Raw genomic sequence first — 26,352 nt, 5'->3', positions numbered from 1 at the left:
CATTTTATTGAGACAAGAAATGGTGCTAATTCTCTTTTTCCTTCCTCCTCCCCATTATCCGATTTTTCTTCATCTCAAACATGATGGTGATGAGAATACTATGATAATAACCTTTGACGGTAGTTCAGATAATTGAGATGAGTTGTAAAAGGTCTTTAGCTGCTAAAGTAATCCAGTTACCTAAGAGGTAAGAGTTCAAATAAATCTGAACGCTCAAATATTAGGATAAACAAAATAATTAATCAAAGGAAAAAAAAATTAACCGGCTAAGAGCAACTCCAAGAGTATCCTAAAAAATTCTTCCCCAAAACTATGTATCGGGGGTTCTCCCAAAAAAAATTTACCCCAAAAGCATATCAGTCCACAACAGATCGCTAATAAATAGCCCCCAATATTTCAAACACAGGCCACGTCATCATATTGGGCCCATCGGAAGGGACGCGCGGGTGTGCGGGAATCAGGATTGGGGGAGGAACGCCAACGCTAAAATATACGCGGTGGCAGGCTGTTTTTTAGCATCGCTAAAAAATTGGGGAAGGTTTAGGTGGATTGTTGGAGTTCATTTTTTCTCTCTTTTTTCCTAAAAAAGATATTGGGGGTAAGATTAGCAGCCTCTTGGAGTTGCTCTAACTGCGGCACACTTCTTCCCTGAATCCAGGAGGGACTTTGCATGTTTGGATGTGTATACACATGCACGGTCTCCCCTGCTCCGTTAGGATTCAAGCATGTGTGCACGTTTGTTACACTGGTAGCTAGGCACGTTTGTTACACGCTGGTCTCTCTTGTTTGGGAACATTTTTTTTTTCAAGTTCGTCATGCACATCTAATGTTAGATCATGTTAGGGAAATTATTGTATCACATTAGGGTTGTATGCATCTATCCTTTTCAAGCTTGTCACGTCCTTTGCGTTTGATCAAATCACAGATGTCGCACACATGCTTTGCCTTTGATCAAATCACGTTAGCTACATCATGGTTGGCGAGATAATGTTTGGGACCATCCTCCATCCAGCACTTGTCATTCCAAAAGAAGGTTGTTACAAACTCACCATGGTCCATCAGGCGTCGCAAAAAAAGGTTCATACAAACTTTAAGTATGCAAAAGGCTCCAATCACGTGTCACTCTCAAAAAAAAAATACACTCACGTGCGTATGCAAAGGCTCCATTAATCAAATTAGATCTAATTATGCATGTTATCCATGATCATCACGTACTTACAGCTAATATATCCAATTGAAAGATAACTATCCTATTATCTTCCCTATTTTTCTGATTTCCTAAAATAAAAATATTTACCTTATAGGAGGTAATATGTGATAAAAAGTCATCCAGATCAAGGGCTCACAGTCACTTCGGAGTACTCTAGCAAAGCCCGTTGTAAAAAAGCTTCAAGATAAGCAAGCGGTGTTCAGTTCATGTGCATAGACTTGAGCACTCTCCACCTTTGTCATTGTTTAGATTAGATAAACCCATTACCTTGTCTCAACGCATATGGATTTTATATGGTGGAGTGACAAGCCTAAACCTTAGGTATCCTCCACAAGTCCACATGGATTGAGGTTGGAAAATGAACTAATTTTGTTGTCAATACCTTATGATCTAGTGGAGAATACCAAAGGTTTGGAGAATACTACATAAGGTTTGGGTAAGTGTTTACAGCAAGTCTCTAAGTGTGGAGTCTCCAAACGAAACCTTAGGTTTTTATTTGAGCAACTCTCTAAGTGTGTTTATATACACACTTTAAAAGTGCATAATCCTGGCATAGTCTAGTGTACAATTTGTTCAGCTAAAAGAGTTTGGCATGCCATTGTGTCACAAAGGGTTTTGCAAACTGTATGTCTCCAAATCGCCGGACCAATAGCATAGAGCATCCCAATTGTACTGAGATTTTTCCTGATCTGATTCAATATCGTCCCTTCCCGTTCGTCGGAGAGCCTCCTTGTTGCTCAAGAGTCAAGAACACTCGTTGTGGCCATGAATTTTCCCCACCATTTCCAGTTTCCATCGACGAGCAGTGCGGCCAAAGAGGCGGAAAAAACATGTGGCTCTGCGTCGTCTCCCTCCATGGGCCTCGCTGCCCCAGTGTCCCCACCTCCCTACAAAGAATCCGGGGGGATCACACCTGGCCCAATCACTCCTCCCCTCCCAAGCCGCGCTATCCAGCTCTAAAGCCGCGCTACCCCACACCGCCTTATCTTCGCCATGACGCCAACCGCAAAGCCATCCACCTCACTCTAGGTCTCTAGCTGCTCGCCAAAGTTTACAGCTTGATTTACGGGAGCCCCCTCGAGCTTTCCTCGGCCAATGGAGGAGCTCCTGCTGCGCCACGCCGGCCTCCCGAGGCCGGTGGCGCCGCGCCGCCGGCTACGCGTCGTCGCCGTCGCGCTGCGGACCAGGCCGACCAGCCTCGCCGTACCGGGCCTCCCGCCCGCGCCCGCGTCGCCGCCGCCGTTGCCGGCGCAGGCGCAGGCGCCGGAGCCCGTGCTGCCGTCGCCGCCCGTGGCCGCGGACGCCGCGGCGGTGCTGCTGGCGGCGGGCGTGCCGCCGGCGGACCTCCGACGCGCGGCGGGGATGTGCCCGGAGCTGCTGTCCGTGCCCGCGGAGGCCATCGCGGCCGCGCTCCGGTTCCTGACGGAGGAGGCGGGCGTCCCGGAGGCCGACCTCCCGCGCGTTCTCCGGCGCCGGCCGCGCCTGCTCGTGTCCCCCGTCGCGGCGCGGCTCCGGCCGACGCTCTACTTCCTCCGCGCGCTCGGCGTCCCCGACCTGCACCGCCGCGCCGACCTGCTGTCCTTCTCCGTGGAGGACAAGCTGCTGCCGCGGATCGAGTTCCTCGAGTCGCTGGGCCTCCCCTCCCGCGCCGCGCGCTCCATGGCGCGACGCTTCCCGGCGCTCTTCGGCTACGGCGTGGAGGGGAACATGCGGCCCAAGGCGGAGTACCTCCTGGGCGCCATGGGCCGCGACGCCGACGAGCTGTTCGAGTTCCCGGAGTACTTCTCGTACGCGCTCGCCACGCGCATCGCGCCGCGCCACGAGGCGTGCGCGGCGCGCGGGGTCAGGCTGCCGCTGCCCGCCATGCTCCGGCCCGGGGACGCCAAGTTCCGGGCCACGCTCGCCGGATGCGTCGGGTCAACGCCTCCCCGGAGGCGGTCGCCGCTATGGCACGCCACGTGGGTGGACGACGGCGGCGGCGACGACCACCACCACCACGCCGGCGCGGTGGCGAAGGAGGCCGCAGCGGCGGTGTGACGGCCGGCCGGACGGCGTCGATCGACACGCACATTGGTAGCGGGGCGAGTGGTTCTGGGTGGTGTAACATGTGCATACGGATTGGCATTGGCTGCTTGTAACTTTGTAAGTATGGTACAATGAATCTAGTTGGTTCCATTGTTGCCGCGACATGATGTGAACAAAGGCATTGGCTACTAATGAGATGCATATGTCATAAACTAATGCTGTCACTGGGTGTCACGTCCACACCCACTTTGAAACGTGAAGTGTAGGATACGAAGATGGTACAATTTATCCATTAGATATCCATTGGATATAAGTTGGATTGGGAAGGGTAAAGAGTGGATAATAATTATATTGAATTTGGGTGTGAACAAAAGTGGGTTTGCCCGTACCCTCTCCAGTGCCAAGCCCGTACCCTCTCCGGTGCCAGACCTGCATGCAAGCATGACTAACAAATTATGTGTTGAGGACTCGAGGTACACGATCCATTCACCAGAGCACGCACAGGCAGTGCCCCTACCGCTAGGGGTGGGAACTACCACCGATCATCTTTAGGGCCCGTTTGGCAAGGCTCTTGGCTCGTGAAAAAACAGCTTTGGCTCTGGCTCGTATGGAAAAGCAGCTTTTTCTGGCTCTGGCTTATTTTGTACGAGAACATTTGGCAAAACGGCTTCTCCTAGCTTTTTAGAATGTATAGAAGATGTCAATTGTCCATTGCGCCCTTGCATATGTGTATTGCTTGGAGATATGAGTTTTATGTGTTGACTCTATTGATAATGTGATTTGCGTCAAATAAAAAAAATAATAAATATAAAATATAGGTAAGCTAATAATTAGGTTGTTGTTACAAAGTGCTGTTGACAAAATAATACATTCAGGAGATACACATAGCATCCAACCATACAAACAATACAATATCACGATGATCTAGAAAGAAATATTGCCCTTGCAATGTCATCACGGAAACTATCCATGCTTCGATCATTAGAATGTCGAGTTGAACTATCGAAGCACTCCGAGGAGGATGATGTGCTGCATATCTCTCAGGTATTATAGGCACAAAATCAGGATTTCGATCGCACTTTCGAAAATGTTTATCTAGGGCATGATTCTCACGAATATAGTTATGAAGACACATGGTAGCTGCAACCATCATCATTTGCTTTTCCAAAGGGTAACTCGGCATCTTGAAAAGGATTCTCCATTTCATTTTCCAAACACCAAAAGTACGCTCTACCACATTACGAATACTGGAGTGCAAATGGTTAAAAAGCTCTTGCTCACCACTAGGAGCCGGACCTCTTCGCCAATCAGGTACATGGTATCTTTCACCCTTGTATGGCGCCAAGTATCCAGGCCGATTTGGGTATCCGGCATCGACAACGTAATATTTCCCTAGACACAAATGTGGAAAGACAAATAAGGAAGTAATTAGAAGATGTACTAACGTTAGCATTCTACATACAAATAGGTTAACATACCTACAGGAGGGTGTGGGAATGTGTCATGATCATTTTCCAATGCATGAAAGAGCACACTAGTGTCATGCATAGAGCCAGGTTGCCCTATAGAAGCATATGTAAATCGCATATCAAAGTCAACAATAGCAAGAACATTCTGGGTTGCTTTCCCGGTTCGTCCAATGTATCTAATAAAATCATGCTGAGATGGTGTCGCTGAAATATGAGTACCATCTAGTGCTCCAATGCAATCCTTAAAATATGGCATCATCCTCCGATCTCCAGTAATTCTAGTGTGTGTTGTACAGAAATTAGGATCAATTGGTCGTATGTAATCCTGACACATAGCCACCACACACATGAGGACCTCATCAAATTTTCTGCTTATTGTCTCCCCAGAATGCTTGAATACACCATGTAGACCACTATTAGACCAACCATGACCACACACAACTAGAAAGATGGCAAGTGATTCAATAGAGTTCATATGAAGGGATGACTTGAGCCCATAAGTACTCACTAACGGATCATGCAGCCTGTAAAAGAGAGATGCAGTCATCCTGAACATCTTATGACTTTGACCTGGAGTGTTAAGTTTTTCCAGAGTCCATCCATACCCACTTTGACCTGGCATAGCAGTTTCATGCTTGTCATGATATGTCATAAAATATTTCCCTGCAACAACAGCGCTTGCAAAAAGATTGTTCTGCACTGACCGAATCAACTCAATAGTCTTTGAAGCCCACTCATCAGCATCAGAAGAACCACTGTCATTTAAACAGGACACATGAATAAGCAACAACCAATACCATGAATAATAGTAGTAACAAGACAACAAACTAGCACAAATTATTGGAATTCAAACAAACTAGCACAAATTATTGGAAGTTATACAGGAACAAATGTACTACAAGGGTTCATGCAAATTAAAAAGGATACAAGGGTTCATACAAATAGGAACTGTTCTACTTATCCACAACATTTCTATTCATCCACTCATACTTTTTTGTCAGCCACTGGAATCTCTCCTCGCCAGTGTCTAAAGTCATAAACATCTCCCTTTCCGCTCTCTTGGTAAAAACTATGGATGCAATGAAGTGTTCATTTGTCCCAGTTGTAGCACCACAATTCTTAACCAATGCCATTACATCTTGGATGGAACAACCAGATGTATCCTCCCTCCTTGCAATAGACTCACAAGATGCGGTCGTTCTCTCATTCATCTCCACAATTTTCCCCATCTGTTCTTGAAACCATTGACCGGTAGAAGTCTTTGGTTTCCTTCCCCTGGTGCTCTCAGTCACTCTAGCTCTCTTTCCTCTCACACTTGTAGGTGTCACTTCTTCTGCCTCACTGTCATCATCATCGTCGGCTGCATCATCATCCTCATCATCGTCAACAGGCAATGGTGCATCCTCACGAGTCAGGTTTGCCTCAGATGGCCGTACACCACTAGAGGCACACCAATGATCATCACTAGTGTTGCGAAGATCTTCAAACATAATCCCCAGCTGGTCCTTATTTTGAAGGCCCTTATTCTTAAATCTGTTAGCTCCCTTTATAGCCTGCAATGAAATAAAAGAATGGTTTATCATATAACTATCATAAGCTATTAGTGCCTAAAAAGAGGCAAAAAATGTACTGGTAATGTTGCACTCACCTTTGCTGTCTTCTTCCACCATGCCTCTGGCATAACAATATTTGTATGAGTTGCATCCCATCCAATACCCGTCTCCTTATTTAATAATTTCTTCCAAATAACATAATCAGTTTTCAACCTATCCCATTTATTTTTTAATTGTTTTCTATTGTACTCAATCCCAGTCCTCTGTTTGAATTTTTCCATTACATTCTTATACCCAGCCTTATTTAAATGTGTGTTATCACGATTTCCTATCAGTACTTCGGCTGCAAAAAGCTCACACACTATTCGGGTATTCTCATCGCACCAATCGGCAGTGCTGTTGGCAACAAAGAAAAGGTTGTTATAAGCCGAAGTATGGCTTTTTCTCAGTTTTGACAGTATGGCTTTGACATGTTATAAACACGCATCACAAACATGAATGGCTCATCAATTTCATACAAAAACAACCTATCTTCTTCTAACACAAGGCATTCTCCATTAGCAAGTCATTATGGAATGTGTATTACAAACAGTAGCATTTATCACCTGGAATCAGTGAGGTCGACATCAACATTCGTAGACACAGCACGCTCCGGTGGCCTTGTTGCACGGCCAGCTCTCGCACCAGTACCACCTCTCCCAGCACGACGGCGACTTGGATTGGCCACAATGGGCACTTCCTCTTCGATTCCTCCGGTGGCACCGGCCTCTGGACCAAGCCAACCGAGCCAATCAGGCCCTAGAGCCTCCGCAGCCGCAGCCGAAGCCCTCCACCGATCCGGCCATTCTCTAGTGGCGACGGCGGCGGCGGCGGCGGCTGCAGCAAATGCTCCAGCGCCTCCCCCAGATGGTCCAGCTGCCGCGCTCATGGCCGCGGCAGCAAGAAAGGCCGTGTGGCCGCCTCGCCATGCGCTCGCACCCAAGGCAGGGTCGCCCGTGCCATGATGGGAGGCGGCACCAGCGGCCTGAAGGGAGGCGGTGCCGGCGGGTTGAGGGCCGCCGGCCTGAAGGGAGGCGGCGCCGGCGGGTTGAGGGTCGGCGGGTTGAGGGTAGGTGGCGCCGGCGGGATCCAGAGAGCCCGCGCCGGCCGGACGAGGGGAGGCGACGCCTCCGGGAAAACGAGCCCGTGGATCAGGATGGCCTCCGCCGGATCCATCCATTCCGCCACCACTTCGCCCACCTGCCACCGGCCGCCCCTGCCGATTCATCCGGCGCCGCCAGGAGCTTCGCGGGAGGAGGAGCGGGAGAGAGGAGGCAGGCGGATGGGGGAGATGAACCGGTAGGAATTGATGAGGGCGGTGGCAAAGTTGTAATTTCTTTCAACTTCATGCATGTGGACGGGAGAAGCCAGGGGGAGCCATTTTTTTTGGCTCGTCGCGCGCCGTTGTTTCCCAGTGCGGCTTTTCATCGGCTCACGCACGGAAGCTATTTTCTTCTGACGCGTTTGGGATGGCTTGGGGTGAAGCTGCAGTGAGAGCCGCTCGGAGAGCCATGCCAAAGGGGCACTTAGTTTGATTAACGACTTTTTTAAGTAAAGTTTTATCTGATTCTAATTCTTTATGAGAGCTGATTCTTTGAGAGAAGTGATTATGTGGCTGAAAGTGATTCTTTTTTACTCTCTAGCATAAACTCTTAAAATCAGGATGGAGAATCACTTCACAGAATCAGGAGAAGCTACTTTTCAGCTTCCAGCCTCTTAGGTCATTTCATAGGAAACTTCACAAAATCAGTAGAGAATCACTTCTCTCTGAAAACTGTTTGACAGAGCTCCTGTTGAATTCAGCAGAAAAATAGCTCTGGAAACTCCGCCAAACGAAGCCTAATACTAGAAGAATCCTAATACTAGAAGAATCGGTGATGATCCTCAAGATCACAAATTTGCACCCCTAATATCTAGGGCGCACCCCTAATATCATGACGCTGAGGATGAACATGTCGCCGTGTCCCTTTCTTGACACTTCTATTCACATGGAACTCTGTTGCCATGTATCATTTGAGAGATTATGCAGGGACGAGGGCTCAAAGAGGTATCGTGCATTCATCACTTATTTCACCACCTGCGTTGTACTTGTAGGTCCTGTTTGGTAGAGCTTCAGCTCCTTCCAAATGGCTTCGGCTCTGGCTCCTTTGGTGGAGTGGCTTCTCTAACGGAGCTGAAGCCATTTTGCAAAATGTTTGGTAAAACGGCTTCTCAATGGCAATATGGGTAATTTTATGATCACTTAATGCTTGAAGAGAGAGGAGAAGCCGACGATTTTTTTTGGGCTCCTCCTCTGTAGTGTAAGCCGTTTTGCGGCTTCTCCCCAACTTCGGTGGTGGAGCCGTTTTGAAATTGCCCCTTTAGTAGGATTTCACCAAAAACTGGTGGAGAAGCACTTTGAGAAGCCCTACTAAACGTGACCGTATTCTTGTAGTAGCGTGCTACGGAGTATTCACATATTCATGTCCAATATTGAAATACTAATTTATATGGTTACCATATATCAGTGGCGGAGCTTGGAGCCTTGGAGTGGTTTCCAGGAGGGGCCAATAGTGCAATTTAAGAGGGTTTTAGCAATATTTAAGCATAACTAAGTACTGTTTATTAAGAAATTTCAAATTTTAGAGGAATTTCAAATTTTAGAGGAAGGTAGCACATGGCTAATAAATTTCAAATTTTAGAGGAAGGGGGCATGTGGCCTTCTTTGGTCTGAACTATGCTTATATATCTCTTGTAGTAAGATACAATGACCCACTAAATGAACACTCTCACACCGTACACATGCGGAGGTGCACCAGATCGGAAGATTATAGGTTTAATGAAAGTTGTATTCAAGACATGTACGGTGTACCTGTCGGGATAGATCCCCAGTACCGGTAAGGAAGAAAGAAGACGGATTCCTATGATAATTCCTCTGTGATCCTTTTAGGATTCGTACCATGTAATCCTGCTAGGACTCCTTGTAACCGACTAGTAATCCGCCTCTTGGAGTATATAAAGGAGGGCAGGGATCCCTAGATTGGTAGGTGAAGACCTCATAGAGTCACAATAGAGGACCAAATCCTCAACACCAAACAACACCCAAGCGCAGAGCGCAATATACAACACTCCAAACAGGACGTAGGGTATTAACTACTCTGGCGGCCCGAACCTGTATAAATCATGTGTCCGCTTTAACTATCAAGTTCCAGATACGACGATTTCCACCTGTATAAATCGGGATACCCTCAGTAGGTTGCTGGGTATAAAATATCAACACCTGACGCGCCAGCCATCGGAGATTTAACTTGTGTCAGGTTGTTTGAACACTTGACGAGCTTCAACCAACTTAGGTCCTGTTTGGTATAGCTCCAACTCCGGGTGGAGCTGCTCCACTCCACAACTTCACATGGAGCCAGCTCCGCTCCAAAACTCCAGAACAAAAATGAGGTGTTTGGCTAGATGGGTGCTCTCAGCTCCAGAAAAGATCGATTTCAGTGTGGATTGCCATTGTTGCCCCCCAATTAAGGCCCCACTTGTCATCCTCTCTATCCCATCTTCTTCTTCCCCTTTTTCACTGCACTGTGCCGCACACGGGAGACCCTCCACGGGCGGCGGGGTGGGTAGCGATGGGGTGGCGGGTGGCCACGGGCGACGACAGGCGGCAACGGGCGGCGAGCGGCGACGACAAGCGGCTGGGTGGGTGGCGACGGGCGGCGGGCGACGACGGGCGGCGGGCGGCGACAGGCGACGACGGGCGACGGGCGCGGCACGGCGGGCGGCGACGGGCAGGGCTCTGGCGGCGAGTGGGGCTCGGGAGAATAGAATGAAACGTTTTTTTGTGTAACCAGTGGCATTGGTGGGTAATTACCCACCAACTCCACGAGAAGGTTCAAAAGAGAGGTTTCTGGAGCAGCAAAAGAGGTGCTCCAAAACTCCACCTCCATTTGCACTACAGCTCCATGGAGTTGGCAACTCCATGAAGTTTTGGAGTTGGGGTGTTTGGCTGAATTTTTTGATGGAGTTGCTGGAATTTAGGAGTGGAGCCGTGCCAAACAGGACCTTAGTTATCATATTATTCTCTCCTACTCTCTCTTTTTTTAAACCGAGCATGTAACTCAAGATTCGGACTTTTGAATCTTATATCGATACCTAAACTTTGAATTTATAAATTATACTATCCTATTCAAATTTAGTATTACCCCATTCATATTTGAAAACACTTTCATAATATGTCAATTATATGTTCATGAACATTGTAATATATCAGGTGTCAATTTATCGAAGTATGCGAGTTGAAAATCATGTCGGGTTAAAACCACGGTTGGAGAAAGTATATAATTGGCAAATGAAAGCAATTATGGGCCAACGTATAGGTCAGCCCAGCCTGGCACATTGCATCCTGTTCACAATGCTGAGGATCCCAAGACGCACTCCGGAGTAGTTTTAGGTGGTGTTTGGGAGGAGGAGGCTAAACTTTAGCCCTGTCACATCGGATGTTCGGATACTAATTAGGAGGACTAAATATAAGCTAATTACAAAATTAATTGCAGAACCCCTAGGTTAAATCGCGAGACGAATCTATTAAGCCTAATTAATCCATCATTAGTGAATGGTTACTATAGCACCACTTGTCAAATCATGGACTAATTAAGCTTAATAGATTCGTCTCGCGATTTAGCCTAGGAGTTGTGTAATTAGTTTTGTAATTAGTCTAGGTTTAATACTCCTAATTAGTATCCAAACTTTCGATATGATGGGGGCTAAAGTTTAACCCGCCTCCTGTTTGGTTCTTTAGGACCTCCTAAAATTTATGTCACATTGAATATTCGGATATTAATTAGGAGGATTAAATATGAGCTAATTATAAAACTAATTACACAGATGAAGGCTAATTCACGAGACGAATCTATTAAGTCTAATTAATCCATCATTAGCACATGTTTACTGTAGCATCACATTGTCAAATCATGGACTAATTAGGCCTCGCAAATTAGTCTCCATCTATGCAATTGGTTTTGTAATTAATCTATATTTAATACTCCTAATTAGTATCTAAATATTTGATGTGACAGGAATTTCAATTGGTTTTGTAATTAATCTATATTTAATACTCCTAATTAGTATCTAAATATTTGATGTGATAGGAATTTTAAGAGTGAGTAAAGAAACAAACATCCCTTAGAACACATCCATTGGAAGCCGGAACATGTCTAGGTCAACGAACCTTTTGCAACAGATTGCGCATGCATGCTTCGCTCAATAGAGTACAATCTTTAGTAGTAGCTAGCTTGAAGAATTTTCATGTAATAAAGCTACTTTGCATGACAATGAAAATGCTTCCAAATATGTATTCAACGGTACTTCCTCCGTTTCAAAATGTAGATTGTTTTGAATTTTATAGATACACAAAATTTGCTATGTATCTTATAAATGCATATTAAAATCTACATATTTAGAAAATATGTATTTCCTTCGTCCTATGTATAGGTTGTTTTAGCATTTCTACGACTATATATATTATATTTAAATCTATAATAAAAATTATGAATTAAAAATGCTAAAAACGATTTATAATTTAGGAGGGGAGTACCGAAAAGCAAACTTGTAAAAGCGGAAGTCAGGCCTCGTGCACTCAGCAAAGCGCAAAGTCCACATAGTGCCGTTGCTCCCCCTCACAGCCTCACCGCACGTCCGCACCGCGCCGTCTACCTCCTCCTCGCGTTTCGTTCCTTCTTCGGATCGCTCCCGTGCCCGACGCCCCGACCCCCCCCCCCCCCCCCCCCCCCCCCCCCCCCCCCCCCCCCCCCGCCGCCGCGGCGATGGCGTCCGGGGGCAGCAGCAAGCAGAGGAGCGAAGAGGAGTGGCGCGCCATCCTCTCCCCCGAGCAGTTCCGCATCCTCCGCCAAAAGGGCACCGAGTCAGTACTCGCCCCCCAGCCCCCCCCCCCCCCCCCCCCCCCCCCCCCTCCCCGCGCGTCTCCTCTCCTCTCCTCTCCCTCCATCCAGCTTCCTCCGTCCTCATCGTCTATCACCACGGGCCATGCGCGCTCGTGATACTCCACGCTTCGTTTTGTGACTGTCATGTTGTGAATTGATCTGTGCCTGGGCGTCCTGCATATCTTTCGTTCCCCTTTTCTTCTCGGGGGATTCGATGCTTGTGCGATTCGTATCTCCGATGTCTGATTCCAGTGAACGTCGTCTTAGGGTGTTGGGGGCCATGGCCGCCGATTGGTTGAGAACTTGAGATCGTAGAGTTTTGAGCCGCCGGGTGGGGATTCTAGCTCCTTGTTGGATTTTCATCTGGACTGCTCAAAAAGTCAAAAGTTGGGTTTTGTTTCTGTAAGACAAGTTCTGGAAGGTGACTTATATAAGATATAAAAGGGATAGAGCTAGAGAAAACGAAGCCAATTTGTTAATCTAACTGCAGGCTTGCCACTTGGTTTGATATCCTGAAAGTTTGGCCCACCATTCCTAATTTCTTACCATGTGGCTTACCGTACATAGCTGAGTTTTCTGGTTTAGAGAAAGACAAATAATTTTGTTCTGTCCAAAGAAAAACATAGAAACAGTAAACATGATGCCAATAAATTTGCGCACTTTCTCCCTTAAGACAAAGCAACATCTCGTTAGTGTGTGCATATGCACATGGTTTATAGCGGTAAAGATAACTATTTGCCTTTGCCCTTTTCTCTTGGTGATGGATGAAATAACTTATAAGAACTTGAGCAGTTCTAGTGGTCAGGCTAATATAAGTATGATTCAGAAAGAGTGTGTAAGATTTCTGTTGCCAAAAATATCTTTGTTGGAAGTAAGATTCTGCTCATCTGCTCTACAATCTTATAACAGGTTTTACAATCTTTCCTGCAGCCACCGGGTTCAAGTCATTCTTATTCTGCGATTAGTAGTGATATGCAGAGTATACTAGTAACTCGAAAATTATCCTTTAGTGTCAAAAGAAAGGACAGAAAATCCAATTCATCCTACAAATTAAATAGGATCTACTAGTACTATAAATCATCTAAACTTGTAACTGAAAATTAGTAGGCGACCTAGTGTTCACATACCGATTTAAAGAGGAAAAGTGTCTTATATTTCTACCATTGCTTTCAGTTGTGTCACTAGAGTCTAGGTCTCATGCTTTTTGGGTCTCATTTGGGCAGACCACACCCATCCACATGTAAATTAGTTGAAACTAAACATGTGAGTCGTATCTAAACAGGGCCTTGTTAGTGCGGGAGCTAGTCTTTAGTAGTCCATTATCATGCCCAATCATGTGAATGTCCTCCTAACTAAGATGGCTGCCTTTGATGGAACTTGTTGCATGGGAAGTTAAAAGTTTACACTGTCTTCAGTTTTCCTGCTTAGTAGTGTTGGATTACAGTCTATTATAATTGTCAAATCTGTGTGCTAGTCAGACATAAACCGAAAAATTCTTGTGGGTTATATCATTTCATTTATTTATCGCACATTACTACCTTTAAACATTAAGGATTAAGTTTGCATTACCTTTAAATGCTTATGCATATTTTGCTAGTTACTATTGTAAATCAGTACCCAAGTAGTTGACTTGTTGAATTAGTTTTTAATACTTTATCACGCTCTTCAGAATATGACAGGGGTGGATCTAGGATTAATGTAAAGGGGTGCTAAGATACTTGTGACTAGACCAATTCATACTTGATGGGATAAACATGTGCTAATTTTAAGAGTAGATGACTAACTGTGCAGCAAACCCTGCAGATCGGCCACAGGAGTTAGAGGAACATATTAAATCTACATTGCTAAAAAAATGACCTCAGCATACCAAACCATCTGTTCCAACTTATATTCTGTTGGCTTGGTTCAGAAGAATAATATCATGTTTGTCACTTGATGTGAAAATGATTATCTGAAAGTGATCCCAGCATAATAATTAACGAAGCATCTGTCGTCAAGCTAAGCGCACATTCATGTTCAGGTTACCTGGAACAGGAGAGTACAACAAATTTAAAGCTGACGGGGTTTATAACTGTGCTGGCTGCGGAACCCCACTGTACAAGTCCGACACCAAATTCGACTCGGGCTGCGGCTGGCCAGCTTTCTTTGAAGGACTTCCAGGAGCCATAAACCGAACAGTATGTCTCGATCTCCGTTTGCTGACTGTCTCACATGCCCCTTTTCCATTCTGATTGACATATATGCTGATCACTTATATTTCATCGTTTTAGCCCGATCCTGATGGTCGGAGGGTGGAGATCACTTGTGCAGCCTGCGGCGGGCATCTGGGCCATGTATTCAAGGGAGAAGGCTTCAAGACACCCACGGATGAGCGCCACTGCGTGAACAGTGTCTCGATCAAGTTCACTCCTGCCTCCTAAATCATCTTCCCTGGATGGAAACTCGCATGTCTCTGGAACTTTGAGAATGAAGCACTACAAAACGACGAATAAGATTTGTATTCAGCATGCACGTTTACGTGTCTCCCGTTACTTTGGCCGTGAGCTGAATCTGTTGTCACAATAAGTTATTACTGCTAGCGATCTGCCATTTACACAAGCTGTTATAATATTCTGTCGTGTCAGAATGTAAAATCTCATCAAGTGCTTTATCGAATCTTGTTACCAAATGCTGCGCCGATCGGATAGGTGTTATCATTACTTACCCGGCAGATGAACCATACTCTGAATGTCTGAGGGCTCCTCCTTTTGACAGAATGACCAGCTGCTAAAAACATAGGGTGTTTGGTTGGTTGTATCATTTGATTTATGTATGAAATGATTCAAAATAATAATGATCATTTTGTTTGGTTGGGTGAATTGGACCAACTTATTTAGGATGAGGCTATCCCACTTAATACATTATTCTACTAATTAGAGTGAACTATATGGTACAAGCAAATTGGTTGAAGCACCCCATCCAGGATCATCCATTCATGCATCATGTGATGCATGGAACCAAACACACCCTTACATCCACAGTCGGTCGCAGAGCTTGGCTTTCCCAACGCCATTATTGTCTAAAGTTGAAGCCTTCATGTTAAGTCCCAGTCATGTCGCCGGCTCTGTCGTGGCCTATGCTGCGCCGCCAACTCTCGGTGGTTGTACTTGCCCACGATTTGTAGTGGAAGTGATAGGGCCAGTTTTGCTTCATATGATGCAAGCTTTGCTGAATGCTGAGAGCGATACATGTGGTTTTTATTTATGGGAGTTCGTCGGAAGATGCTCTTCCTTGCGCGCCCATTTACTGTTTAGTTTTTTTTTTCAGCTGAAAACTGCTAGCTTAGTCCCTAAACCAAATTATACATTATTATATTACTGCTAAAATATCATCGTTATCGTACTAATCGTTGGTCGCTACTTGTTCTCCCGGTGAGATGCCTTTGTGAACATTGGGCTCTGTTCCCGGTCGCATAATCCAAAACCCAAACTCACTCTGCGACACACAAGAATGCGGCCTGTTCGCTTCAGCTTATTCAGCCGGCTTATCAGTCATCAAACAGTGTTTTCCTTTCACAACAAATCAGCCGTTTCAGCTTTTCAGCCGGCTTATAAGCTGAAGCGAACAGGCCCATAAGAACTTAAGTCGCACGGGAATCCAGATTCTCCCTACCACCAGCGCTTATCTTAACCAACACATGCACGCAGAGAAAAGACACTTTGCCTGACTGCAACCACACCCGTACCCATCAGTATTATATATACCATCACTCCAGACGATGCACCCCATCTCGACGCAAAACGCATCACGTTCCGACTTCCGATCCACCACCACCCTACACGTCCCGATGGAGCTACTACTGCCGCCATGGGCCTCCTCCTCCTCCTCCTCCTCCTCCTCCCTCGGCGCCGTGCTGGCCGCCGCGCTCCTCCTCGTCACCGTCCTCTGCCGCAGGCGCAGCTCCACCACCCGCAGTCGCAAGTACAACCTCCCGCCGGGCCCCCGGCCGTGGCCGGTGATCGGCAACCTGAACCTGATCGGCTCGCTCCCGCACCGCTCTATCCACGAACTCTCGGCGCGGCACGGCCCGCTCATGTCCCTCCGCTTCGGCTCCGTCCCCGTCGTCGTCGGCGCCTCCGTGGACGCCGCCAGGTTCATCCTCAAGACCCACGACGTCGCCTTCATCGACCGCCCCAAGATGGCCTCCGGGAGGTACACCGCCTACAACTTCTCCGACATCGTCTGGTCCCCCTACGGCGCGTACTGGCGCCAGGCGCGCAAGCTCTGGCAGACCAAGCTCTTCAGCGCCAGGCAGCTCCGGTCGCAGGAGCACGTCCGCCTCGAGGAGGTGCGCGACCTGCTCCGCGGCCTGCACGGGCTCGCCGAGGGGCGCGTGGCGGTGGCGCTCAAGGAGCACCTGCTCATGCTGAACCTGAACGTGATCTCGCGCATGGCGCTGGGGAGGAAGTACGTAGGCGAGGGCACCGCGGGGTCCCCGGTCTCGCCGGCCGAGTTCAGGTGGATGGTCGACGAGCTGTTCGTCCTCAACGGCGTGTTCAGCATCGGGGACTTCATCCCGTGGCTTAACTGCCTGGACCTGCAGGGGTACATCGCCAGGATGAAGAGGCTCGGCAAGATGTTCGACCGGTTCCTGGAGCACGTGGTGGACGAGCACAACGAGCGGCGGCGGCGGGAGGGCGAGGGGTTCGTCGCCAAAGACATGATGGACCTGCTGCTGGAGCTCTCTGACGACCCCAGCCTCGAGGTCCCGATCGAGCGGGATGGCGTCAAGGGATTCGCTCTGGTAACACAGGCTACTAGTGCACCCCATGCATGAGTCAAATTTAAGTTGAACGATTTACACGTCATCAATAGCCTAATACACTTAACAACATGTTGCACTGGTGGTGCTAACCAATTACATAGGTTAACTAGTCATCAACTCGTGCTCCCGCATTCTGCACGGACTAACAATTTTGCGCGACATAAGCAATAGTCAAAATTATTTAAATTGTGACTCTCACTCGTTTGTTCAATACTCTAACACAAATCCTTTATCCAGCTGTGATATATTTTAATTGGTAATTACTTTATTTTTTAATACACGTTTGAAGCTTTTTTTTTTTGCTTTGGATGGCACCTACATATGCTCTTGATATATATTTAAGTTTAATCGAACCTTTAGTTCAAGCTATGTATTTAACATGAAAATTGGTATTATCATAGCTTCCTCCATACATTTGTAAATTATCTATATGGTAACACACATCATGCATATCTATATTTTCTATATTAACAGTGATAGAAATAGAAATAGGATGAGCTTAGTTTATTTTAAAATAGAAATAGGCAATTTAGAATCACATATTTTTAATAATGACAGATGAGGTAATTTAGTTTCAGGTTTAGGACTTACCTTAGGTTATTTCTATTTATGTAACTATTGGTAATCAAAATTAAATTTTAGATTATTTTAAGTAATTTTTATAATGGTATAGGTGGATAATTTTTAAGAAGATTATGATGTTACTTTATTTTTTTAATAATGATAGAGTAGATAAATTAGATATAGATTTAGGGTTTACTTCAGACTATTTTGAGAATGACAAAGGTGGATAATTTTTTTAGAAAATATTATAAATCCAACGGCTACGATGATTAGAGCCCAACGTTCAAGCTACCCAATGGGCAAAAAGATTTGGAGGGGACCAGTAGACTGATTTTTGGCAAAAAAAGAAATTTAACCAAATTTTGACTGAAATTTGAAAGGCCGAACAAAATCCAACTGAAAAATGACCGTATGACCATTTACCGGTCACCACCGTAGGACCAATCTTTGCTGCAGTGATTTTCGGCCGAAATTCTGAACTCTGTTAGAGCAATGTTGAGGCTCCAAATTATCTCTAATGAGTAGTAAGATTCAGACATACTTGTGGTTTGGACATCATAAGGCAGTTACACAATTTTTTTTCTCTACGTATGCTAGGACTGGTGTTTCCCGTGAAATAAAAATCATATAGCTAAGCAGCTGATGCCGGTAGCTTGTGTGGTATGTCAGTCAGAATATTTCACAAAAGTTTATAACATCCAGCAGTTTCAGTTCCTCACCATTTTAGTTGGCCTCAGTTTAAATTCTTTAAGAATTTTCCTGCGGAAAAAATTCTTTAAAATTTGCACACGGTTTTGAAAAAGGGAGACATGACCAACCGGTGTAGTACCTACGTTTACTGTACACTATGTGAAAGAGTCAAACCATCCAATGGACAGGGAGAATTCAACCATCAAACGCGGCTAATCAGCCTGACGGCTACTTCCACTACCGATCGGTCCTGTCTTCTTAACATCATCAACAATTTTTCGAAAGCTATAATGCTCCACTATGAGCGAGTGACAATTTTTCGAAAGCTTTTGTGGATAAAAGAAAAGTAGGAAATAATACATGCATTGGTACGGCCCCACAATATTGGTTCAACACTTGGCAAATTGATCAACGTGGCCGTTGTCCTACGCACTAATTTTCCTTCGTGCTCCGATCCGAGCATTTGACACGGGTAAACAATGGACACGTATGCAGGACCTCATCGCCGGCGGCACGGACACATCGGCGGTGGCCACCGAGTGGGCGATGTCGGAGCTCCTGCGGAACCCGGAGGTCATGGCCAAGGCCACCGAGGAGCTCGACAGCGTCGTCGGCCACGGCCGCCTCCTCGTCACGGAGGAGGACATCCCGAAGCTCCCGTACCTGGAGGCCGTCGTGAAGGAGACCTTCCGCCTGCACCCTGTGACGCCCCTGCTGGCCCCGCGGCTGTCCCGCGAGGACGCGTCGTCCACGGGCGGCGGCGGCGGCTACGACATCCCGGCGGGCACGCTCGTGTTCGTCAACATATGGACCATCGGCCGCGACCCCGCCGTGTGGGGCCGCGCGGCGGAGGAGTTCCGGCCGGAGCGGTTCGTCGGGAGCAGCGTGGACGTGAAGGGGCAGGACCTCGAGCTGCTGCCGTTCGGGTCCGGCCGCCGGATGTGCCCGGGGTACACCCTCGGGCTCAAGATGGTGCAGCTGACGCTGGCGAACCTGCTGCACGCGTTCGCGTGGAGGCTCCCCGACGGCGTGGCGGCGGAGGAGCTGAGCATGGAGGAAAAGTTCGGGCTGGCCGTCCCGCGCAAGGTCCCGCTCGAGGCCGTCGCCGAGCCCAGGCTCCCGGCGCACCTCTACGCGACTGCGCCGTGATCGCCGTGATGCATGGTGGAAGACTGGCAAGTCTGTCTGGCTGCATCCTAATACATCTGCCTATGAATGAGACATGCATGATGCATGTGCTTGCGACGGCAATAAAGAAGATTCTGCCTCCTATACCTCTACGCGACTGATGGGCCGTGATGCATGGTCGAAGACTGGCAAGTCTGTCTGGCTGCCTCCTACATCTGCGTATATATGAATAAGACATGCATGATGCATTTGCTTGTGACGGGCAATAAAGAAGATTCTGTTTATGTTGTTTCTTTGTGTTTTATCATTGATTGTGTGTGTGTGTGTGTCTCTGGGGTTTTACTTTTTGAACTCGACTGTCTGAACCATACATATTACAAATGCAAGCTGAGACTTATTATTAAGCAAATTATATATGACTGAGCTGAAATAGTCAGTTGTAAACACCAAAAATGGAAGCAAGAGAGACATCAACATCCAATTCAACGTGGGCAAACAATATTACTCCCTCCGTTCCAAATTGTATCTAAGTGCATAACAATCTTCCTATTACTAATTGGAGGCTCCTTTTGAAGCCTCTAGGTGATGCCACCTAGGATCTTAGGTGGACAATCTAGAAAAAAAGAGAAATCCTAGAAATTCTCACAAAAAAGCAAAACATCTAGCCGTCAATCGGTAGACTCAAATCATCATAGCCATTGGATTGGATCTATTATGTTTTCTAAAAAATTACCCACCTATATCATTATAAAAATAGCCTAAATTAACCCTCTAAATCTATATCTAAATTACCCACCTCTGCCATTATATAAATAAACTGAAGTAGCCCCTAATCTTCATCAAAATTACCCACTTCTGCCATTATAAAAATAATTTAAAATAACCCCCTTTGCAACAAAATTGCCCACCACTAATACTTAAAAAATAATTTAAAGTACTATATTACTAACATATGCCATTGTTAAAATAATATGAGGTAACCTTAAATTTGAATCCAAATCACCTTAATTAAAAATACACACCAATATACGATTCTAAATCATCTATTTCTTACACTATTGGTATATGATATAATACTTAAGGTATATACACATGGTGTGTATGTTACCATTTATAAAGATATAGGCGAAGTGATGAGAATATAGATTTCTATGTTAAAATTATAGCTTAAACTTAAGGTACATTAAACAAATTCAAGCGCATACTTGCGATGCAAAGTGAAAAGTTAAAAATTATAAATATGGATGGAAACGTTAGAACTAAATATAACACAATCGGATGAAGATAATAAGTATATATGTATTGTGTTCGAATTTTAACAAATGAGAAGTAGCTCAAGGTAATAGTTTTATAGCAATGTGATCTCATTTTTGTCCATTGAAGACTCCATATTAGTTTTCACGAGACACGATAGAAAAAAAGACAAATCCTAGAAATTCTCACAAAAATCAGAAACATCAAACATCAATCCTATAAACTCTAATAATCATAGCTATTGGTCTATTATATTTTCTAAAAAAATTATCCACCAATATCATTATGAAAATATTCTAAAATAAACCTAAATCTATATCTAAATTATCGAGCCCTACCATTATAAAAAAAATAATCTAAAGTAACCCCATAGTCTTCATCCAATTTACTCATGCATATTATTATAATAAAGTATAACTTAAAGTATCATTCTAAATTTGTATCTAAGTTACCCGTGCGTGTTATTATTAAAAGTAACATCAAGTAAAAACCTAAATCTTAATCTAATTATCTTCTTGTGCATCATATAGAAATGTCCAATAGTAAACTAATATATGATTCTAAATTACCTATTTATGTTATTGTTGATATAGAAATACTAATTTAAGGTACACGCGTGATGAGTGTCACCATGTAGATCATTTATACATGTATTTGAGGAAATGATGAAAAATATTAATTTTTATGCTAAACACAATGTATGGAGGTGTGATGCAAAATGAAAAAAAAGTGTGAATGTAGATGAAAAGTGTATAGAGTAAGTACTAATTAAAAAATCAATCACAACTAGACAAAGATACATACACATCTATATAAATATTATGTTGAAGTATTGAAAAAATGAGAGAGTAGTAGGTAAACAATTTTGATTATTAGCTAGAAGTTTGATTTCTAAATAATTTTTAAATACAAAAGATTTAAAAATATTATCCTGTGCAGGAGCATGGGTTGATGGACTAGTACACTATATCTATGTGCATAACAACACTATATCTAAGTGCATAACAAAAACTATGCACCTAGAAAAAAACCAAAACGACATACAATTTGGAATGGAGGGAGTAGATTCTTATCTCCTTTTATATTATGGGGTTGCTATTGAATATGCAGAACAATACACACAATTATTTGGATGCACCATTGGCACTGCACCATTCAAATACCTTAGTATGCCCATGATACATAGAAGGCTCAGAAACTGTGATTGGAAGGTGGTGGAAGACAGATTTGAGAAGAAACTGAACACTTGATTTTTTTTTTGCAAGGGGACAATCATTAGGAGAAGTATAGGTTCAGCAGATGGGATGGGATAGTTTGCCAACCAAAGGACTAAGGCAGACGGGGTATTACTAATCTTGTGGTCAAGAATATATGTCTCCTTAGCAAATGGATTTATAGGCTACTTAACGAGGATGGGGTTTGGCAACAATTACTTGGAAACAAATATTTTAGTGGTAAATCAACATTGACACAAGTACGAGGTAAATCAGGAAATTCTCACATCTGGACTGATCTTATAAAAGTAAAGGATGAATTCTCTAAATGGGGTCCTTCGAATCAAGGATATGGTTGTCTCTTGAAATTATTAGCTTGTGCAGGAATATGGATTGTCAGACTAGCTAGTTCGACTAACATGAACATACTCTCGTGGCTGGACTGTATCGAGAGGGATGTGGGTGTAGTCCTGTCTCAAGTCTAAACATGTTTTTCTATGAACCAAGGAGAAACATAGGTGGCACACCTTGAGAAAAGCATGGAAAACCGGCTTGAAGTACGAACAACTAGTTCCACTTGATGGATACCCTGGCCTGGATAAGTCCGCACCACTGAACAGATGTCTTGATAGACATTTGCTGACTTTCTTATATTTCTGTTTCATGGATATTCAGGTTTATCATCTGCATGTATCTACGGGTTACTTCCATTTCAATGATTTAGTCAGATCATGATGGCAGGAGGGGTAGATATCACATGTTCAACTTGTGGGCGCATTTGGGCCTTGTGCTCGAGGGAGAACAGCAAGCTAGGTGCGCCCAGTGTTATAGACAAAATTTGGTATATTTTAATTTTCAAATATTCGGTATAAAACATGATGATGTGTAACTTGATTGACAACAGTAAACATGTTTATATTTAATATGCAATAAAACAAGAACGAAGCTAAGAACCAGAGAGATTCAGGATGTACTCATTTTGCAACTTCACATACGGGTACACTCAAAGTCACCTGTTAAGTTGGTTAGAGTCTTTCTCAATTTCCCACATTGGATTATCTACTTTTAACTTCCTAGCATAAATTGTAGGCCTTGTAATTTAATCGATTTTATTAGATATAAAATGGACCTAACCAAATGAAATCCAACATGATGACCAGCACAGCTGAGAAGTACTTCAATCAAATTTGCTCGGTTGCTCCTGACTCTTGAATCATCTTCTATCGTTATTTGAATCCTTTTTATTTGGATCTATTTGTATTATATACCTAGGTCTTAGTGTCTACTATACACATGTATTTATTTGATCTTCATCAAATACTTCATCTAATGCATCTTATTCTTCCTTTTATCTCAAGTCTTCCTTCTTTCCTCCTACGTCACCTTTAGATAGAGTTATTCAGCCGATATATAGATGCTCTTAAAGTGGGCCCTGGCATGCCCTCTTACCACCCTACTCTCCTTGTCACATCTGCGGGGGGATCCAACTGCTAGAGCTACCGCCGCTCCTCGTTCCACCAAATTTGAGCAAGTTCAGCAGTCTCAACCCTTTCCACCACCTCGACTGACATCGCCCCATCTACCAACCGTTATGCTGGTCTTACTTCCCTAGTTGATCGAGCGTGGCTTTGCTATTTTCTTTTCAGGTTTCATTTTATATATTTGTTTCCTTATTCCACGTACTTTGTGACCCGTATCAGTTAATCCAATAGTTTACATTTTCATTTTTTTTTCTTGTGTTTGAATGTGATCTGATGCATATATTCAATACTCCAACAGTCATGATGTGAACCTGATTCAACAAAATGTGGTGGCCTCATTGCACATTTTAAGAATGCAGCAGCCTAGTATTGTTTGTGAGGCCCATTCCAACAATTTGCATTAATGATTGCATTATTGACCTATTTTGAAACATGTGTCTTATTTTGCTGCATTAGTTGCTGACAATATACCACGGTGCAAAAGGTATCTACAAATGCCCATTCGAGAAAAGAAACGCCTGCAGTTGCAGAAATACACCAAAATGCATATCCGTCGCTGCCCCTCTCGCTGTCTCGCATGCAACCTCCACAGTCCACACCCTGCCGATCAACCGGCTTGCGCCACGTTAGGCACTGCCGTCGGTTCGAATTTTGAGCGATCTCCGTTCCCAGCTGCCGTGTAATCCACTGCAATCTCACTAGAGAGGGACGGACAAGGATCGGCACCGGCCATAATCAACGCACACACACGTCGAGATAACACCACTCTGATCTGTATATAGTGCTCACACTAGTTCGTTCATCGCCCATCACTTCACTTGAGAAGGTAAAAAAAACACCTCCATCCTACCTACCTCCTAATGGAGCTTTCACCGTCGCCGGCCTCATTCCTCGCCGTCGTGCTCGCCGCCGCTCTGTTCCTCGTGGCCATTATCCGCCAGCGCCGCCCCACGCGCAAGTACAACCTCCCACCGGGCCCCCGGCCGTGGCCGGTGATCGGCAACCTGAACCTGATCGGCACGCTCCCGCACCACTCCATCCACGACCTCTCGGCGCGGTACGGCCCGCTCATGTCCCTCCGGTTCGGCTCCTCCCCCGTCGTCGTCGGCTCGTCGGTCGAGACGGCCAGGTTCTTCCTCAAGACCCACGACCTGGCGTTCATCGACCGTCCCAGGACGGCGGCCGGCAAGCACACCACCTACAACTACTCCGGCCTCTTCTGGTCGCCCCACGGCGCGTACTGGCGCCAGGGGCGCAGGCTCTGGCAGGCCGAGCTCTTCAACGCGAGGCGGCTCGCGTCGCTCGAGCACGTCCGCGGCGAGGAGGTGCGCTCGATGCTCAACGATCTGCGCGCCTCCGCGGCGGCGGCGGCGGCCGGCGGGCAGCACGCGGCGGTGGCGCTCAGGGAGCACCTCTACATGGTGAACCTCAACGTGATCTCGCGCATGGTGCTGGGAAGGAAGTACGTCGTCGACGGGGCCGGCTCGCCGGTGACACCGGAGGAGTTCAGGCGGATGATCGACGAGCACTTCTCACTCAACGGCGCGCTCAACGTCGGGGACATGATCCCGTGGCTCAGCTGGCTGGACCCGCAGGGGTACGTCAGGAGGATGAAGAGGTCGGCCAAGATGTTCGACCGGTTCCTGGAGTACGTCCTGGACGAGCACAACGAGCGGCGGCGGCGAGAGGGCAAGGAGTTCGTCGCCACGGACATGGTGGACGTGCTTCTCGAGCTCGCCGACGACCCCAATCTCGAGGTCCCGATCGGGAGGGATGGTGTCAAGGGATTCACTCTAGTAAGTGTTGCCATTTGACTCCACGCGTGATGGTGTCAAGGGATTCACTGAACTACGCATGCAGGACCTCATCGGCGGCGGCACGGATACGTCGTCGGTGACCGTCGAGTGGGCCATGTCTGAGATCCTCAGGAGCCCCGAGGTCCTTGCCAAGGCCAGCGAGGAGCTGGAGCGTGTGATCGGCCGCGACCGCCTTGTGGCAGAGCAAGACATCCCAAACCTCCCGTACATGGAGGCCATCGTGAAGGAGACCATGCGCCTGCATCCCGTTGCTCCACTTATGTCGCCGCGGCTGTCCCGGGAGGACGTGTCCATGGGCCGCTACGACATCCCGGCGGGCACGCGCGTCCTCATCAACGTCTGGGCCATCGGCCGTGACCCGGCAGTGTGGGAAGCCCCCATGGAGTTCCGGCCGGAGCGGTTCGTCGGGAGCGGCGTGGACGTGAAAGGGCAGGACTTCGAGCTCCTGCCGTTCGGGTCCGGCCGCCGGATGTGCCCCGGCATCGGCCTCGGCCTCAGGATGGTGCACATGATCCTGGCCAACCTGCTGCACGCCTTCGCTTGGAGGCTCCCCGGCGGCGCGGCGGCGGCGGAGGAGCTGAGCATGGAGGAGACGTTCTCGCTCACCGTGCCCCGCAGGGTCCCGCTCGAGGCCGTCGCCGAGCCCAAGCTCCCGGACCACCTCTATGCCGTGCCGTGAAGCATGCATATCGATCTGCCTCCGTGCGCGCGTACGAAATGCATATGATGCCTGTGCTTTGTACCGACAATAAGGACGAGAGACTTTTGTCACACATCCATGCTCGATCCGTCTCTATTGTTGTTCTGTGCTTGTCTCCTAGTTTCACTCTATAACTCAAATTTAATGTACCCTATATTATTAAGTAAATAAAAAAAGATTGTTAGTGTTCGAGAGATGTTTGGAGCTGAGTTCTCAAGTACGGCACATGACCTTCTCAGTTCTCAACGGCAATTTGCCGTACGTGACTTCATCAAGGATCTGCCGACAGCCTCTCGGAAGTGCTCATAGGTTCCAGCTAAAACACTAAACCCAAGGTGCCTCATCGCAAACGACATTACACGAACGGAAGCTCGCCAAAACCATGAAAAAAAAGAGTGTCGTGATGGGGTACGGTAAAATTGGACGAAATCGATGAACGGCGTCCATTGCTTAACAGCGTTACTGTTTCTTCTGAGTAAAGATGAC

At 46.2% G+C, this 26,352-nt stretch overlaps 4 protein-coding genes across 4 annotated transcripts; all 4 read left to right on the top strand.

The window, feature by feature from the left end:
• The first annotated feature begins 1,898 nt into the window (after window positions 1-1,898).
• On the top strand, window positions 1,899-3,591 carry LOC117836153 (protein SEEDLING LETHAL 1, chloroplastic). Its single transcript, XM_034715528.2, has one exon. The coding sequence runs from the start codon at window positions 2,306-2,308 to the stop codon at window positions 3,245-3,247; it is 942 nt and encodes a 313-aa protein (XP_034571419.1). The 5' UTR covers window positions 1,899-2,305; the 3' UTR covers window positions 3,248-3,591.
• Window positions 3,592-12,073: 8,482 nt separating this feature from the next.
• On the top strand, window positions 12,074-14,882 carry LOC117836941 (peptide methionine sulfoxide reductase B5). The gene is made up of 3 exons (XM_034716469.2): window positions 12,074-12,195; window positions 14,235-14,391; window positions 14,485-14,882. Exons 1-3 carry the CDS (start codon window positions 12,098-12,100, stop codon window positions 14,632-14,634), a joined length of 405 nt encoding a protein of 134 aa, XP_034572360.1. The 5' UTR covers window positions 12,074-12,097; the 3' UTR covers window positions 14,635-14,882.
• A 144-nt stretch (window positions 14,883-15,026) lies between these two features.
• LOC117836935 (dimethylnonatriene synthase) lies at window positions 15,027-19,812 on the top strand. Its single transcript, XM_034716464.2, has 2 exons — window positions 15,027-16,997; window positions 18,768-19,812. The coding sequence occupies exons 1-2, from the start codon at window positions 15,972-15,974 to the stop codon at window positions 19,419-19,421; spliced, it is 1,680 nt and encodes a 559-aa protein (XP_034572355.1). The 5' UTR covers window positions 15,027-15,971; the 3' UTR covers window positions 19,422-19,812.
• A 4,292-nt stretch (window positions 19,813-24,104) lies between these two features.
• LOC117836937 (trimethyltridecatetraene synthase) lies at window positions 24,105-26,060 on the top strand. Its single transcript, XM_034716466.2, has 2 exons — window positions 24,105-25,145; window positions 25,210-26,060. Exons 1-2 carry the CDS (start codon window positions 24,210-24,212, stop codon window positions 25,843-25,845), a joined length of 1,572 nt encoding a protein of 523 aa, XP_034572357.1. The 5' UTR covers window positions 24,105-24,209; the 3' UTR covers window positions 25,846-26,060.
• Window positions 26,061-26,352: the final 292 nt, after the last annotated feature.

The sequence above is a fragment of the Setaria viridis genome, chromosome 9 (genome assembly GCF_005286985.2).
Source record: "Setaria viridis chromosome 9, Setaria_viridis_v4.0, whole genome shotgun sequence".
Classification (NCBI taxonomy): Eukaryota; Viridiplantae; Streptophyta; class Magnoliopsida; order Poales; family Poaceae; genus Setaria; species Setaria viridis.
Note: the sequence above shows the minus strand (reverse complement) of the source record. Positions and strands in the feature narration are given on the sequence as shown.

Coding starts and splice junctions, on each gene's coding strand:
- LOC117836153 (XM_034715528.2), top strand. CDS start 2,306: ATGGAGGAGCTCCTGCTGCGCCACGCCGGCCTCCCGAGGCCGGTGGCG.
- LOC117836941 (XM_034716469.2), top strand. CDS start 12,098: ATGGCGTCCGGGGGCAGCAGCAAGCAGAGGAGCGAAGAGGAGTGGCGC. Junction 12,196..14,234: donor CTCCGCCAAAAGGGCACCGA/GTCAGTACTCGC, acceptor ATTCATGTTCAG/GTTACCTGGAACAGGAGAGT. Junction 14,392..14,484: donor CAGGAGCCATAAACCGAACA/GTATGTCTCGAT, acceptor TCATCGTTTTAG/CCCGATCCTGATGGTCGGAG.
- LOC117836935 (XM_034716464.2), top strand. CDS start 15,972: ATGCACCCCATCTCGACGCAAAACGCATCACGTTCCGACTTCCGATCC. Junction 16,998..18,767: donor GCGTCAAGGGATTCGCTCTG/GTAACACAGGCT, acceptor ACACGTATGCAG/GACCTCATCGCCGGCGGCAC.
- LOC117836937 (XM_034716466.2), top strand. CDS start 24,210: ATGGAGCTTTCACCGTCGCCGGCCTCATTCCTCGCCGTCGTGCTCGCC. Junction 25,146..25,209: donor GTGTCAAGGGATTCACTCTA/GTAAGTGTTGCC, acceptor CTACGCATGCAG/GACCTCATCGGCGGCGGCAC.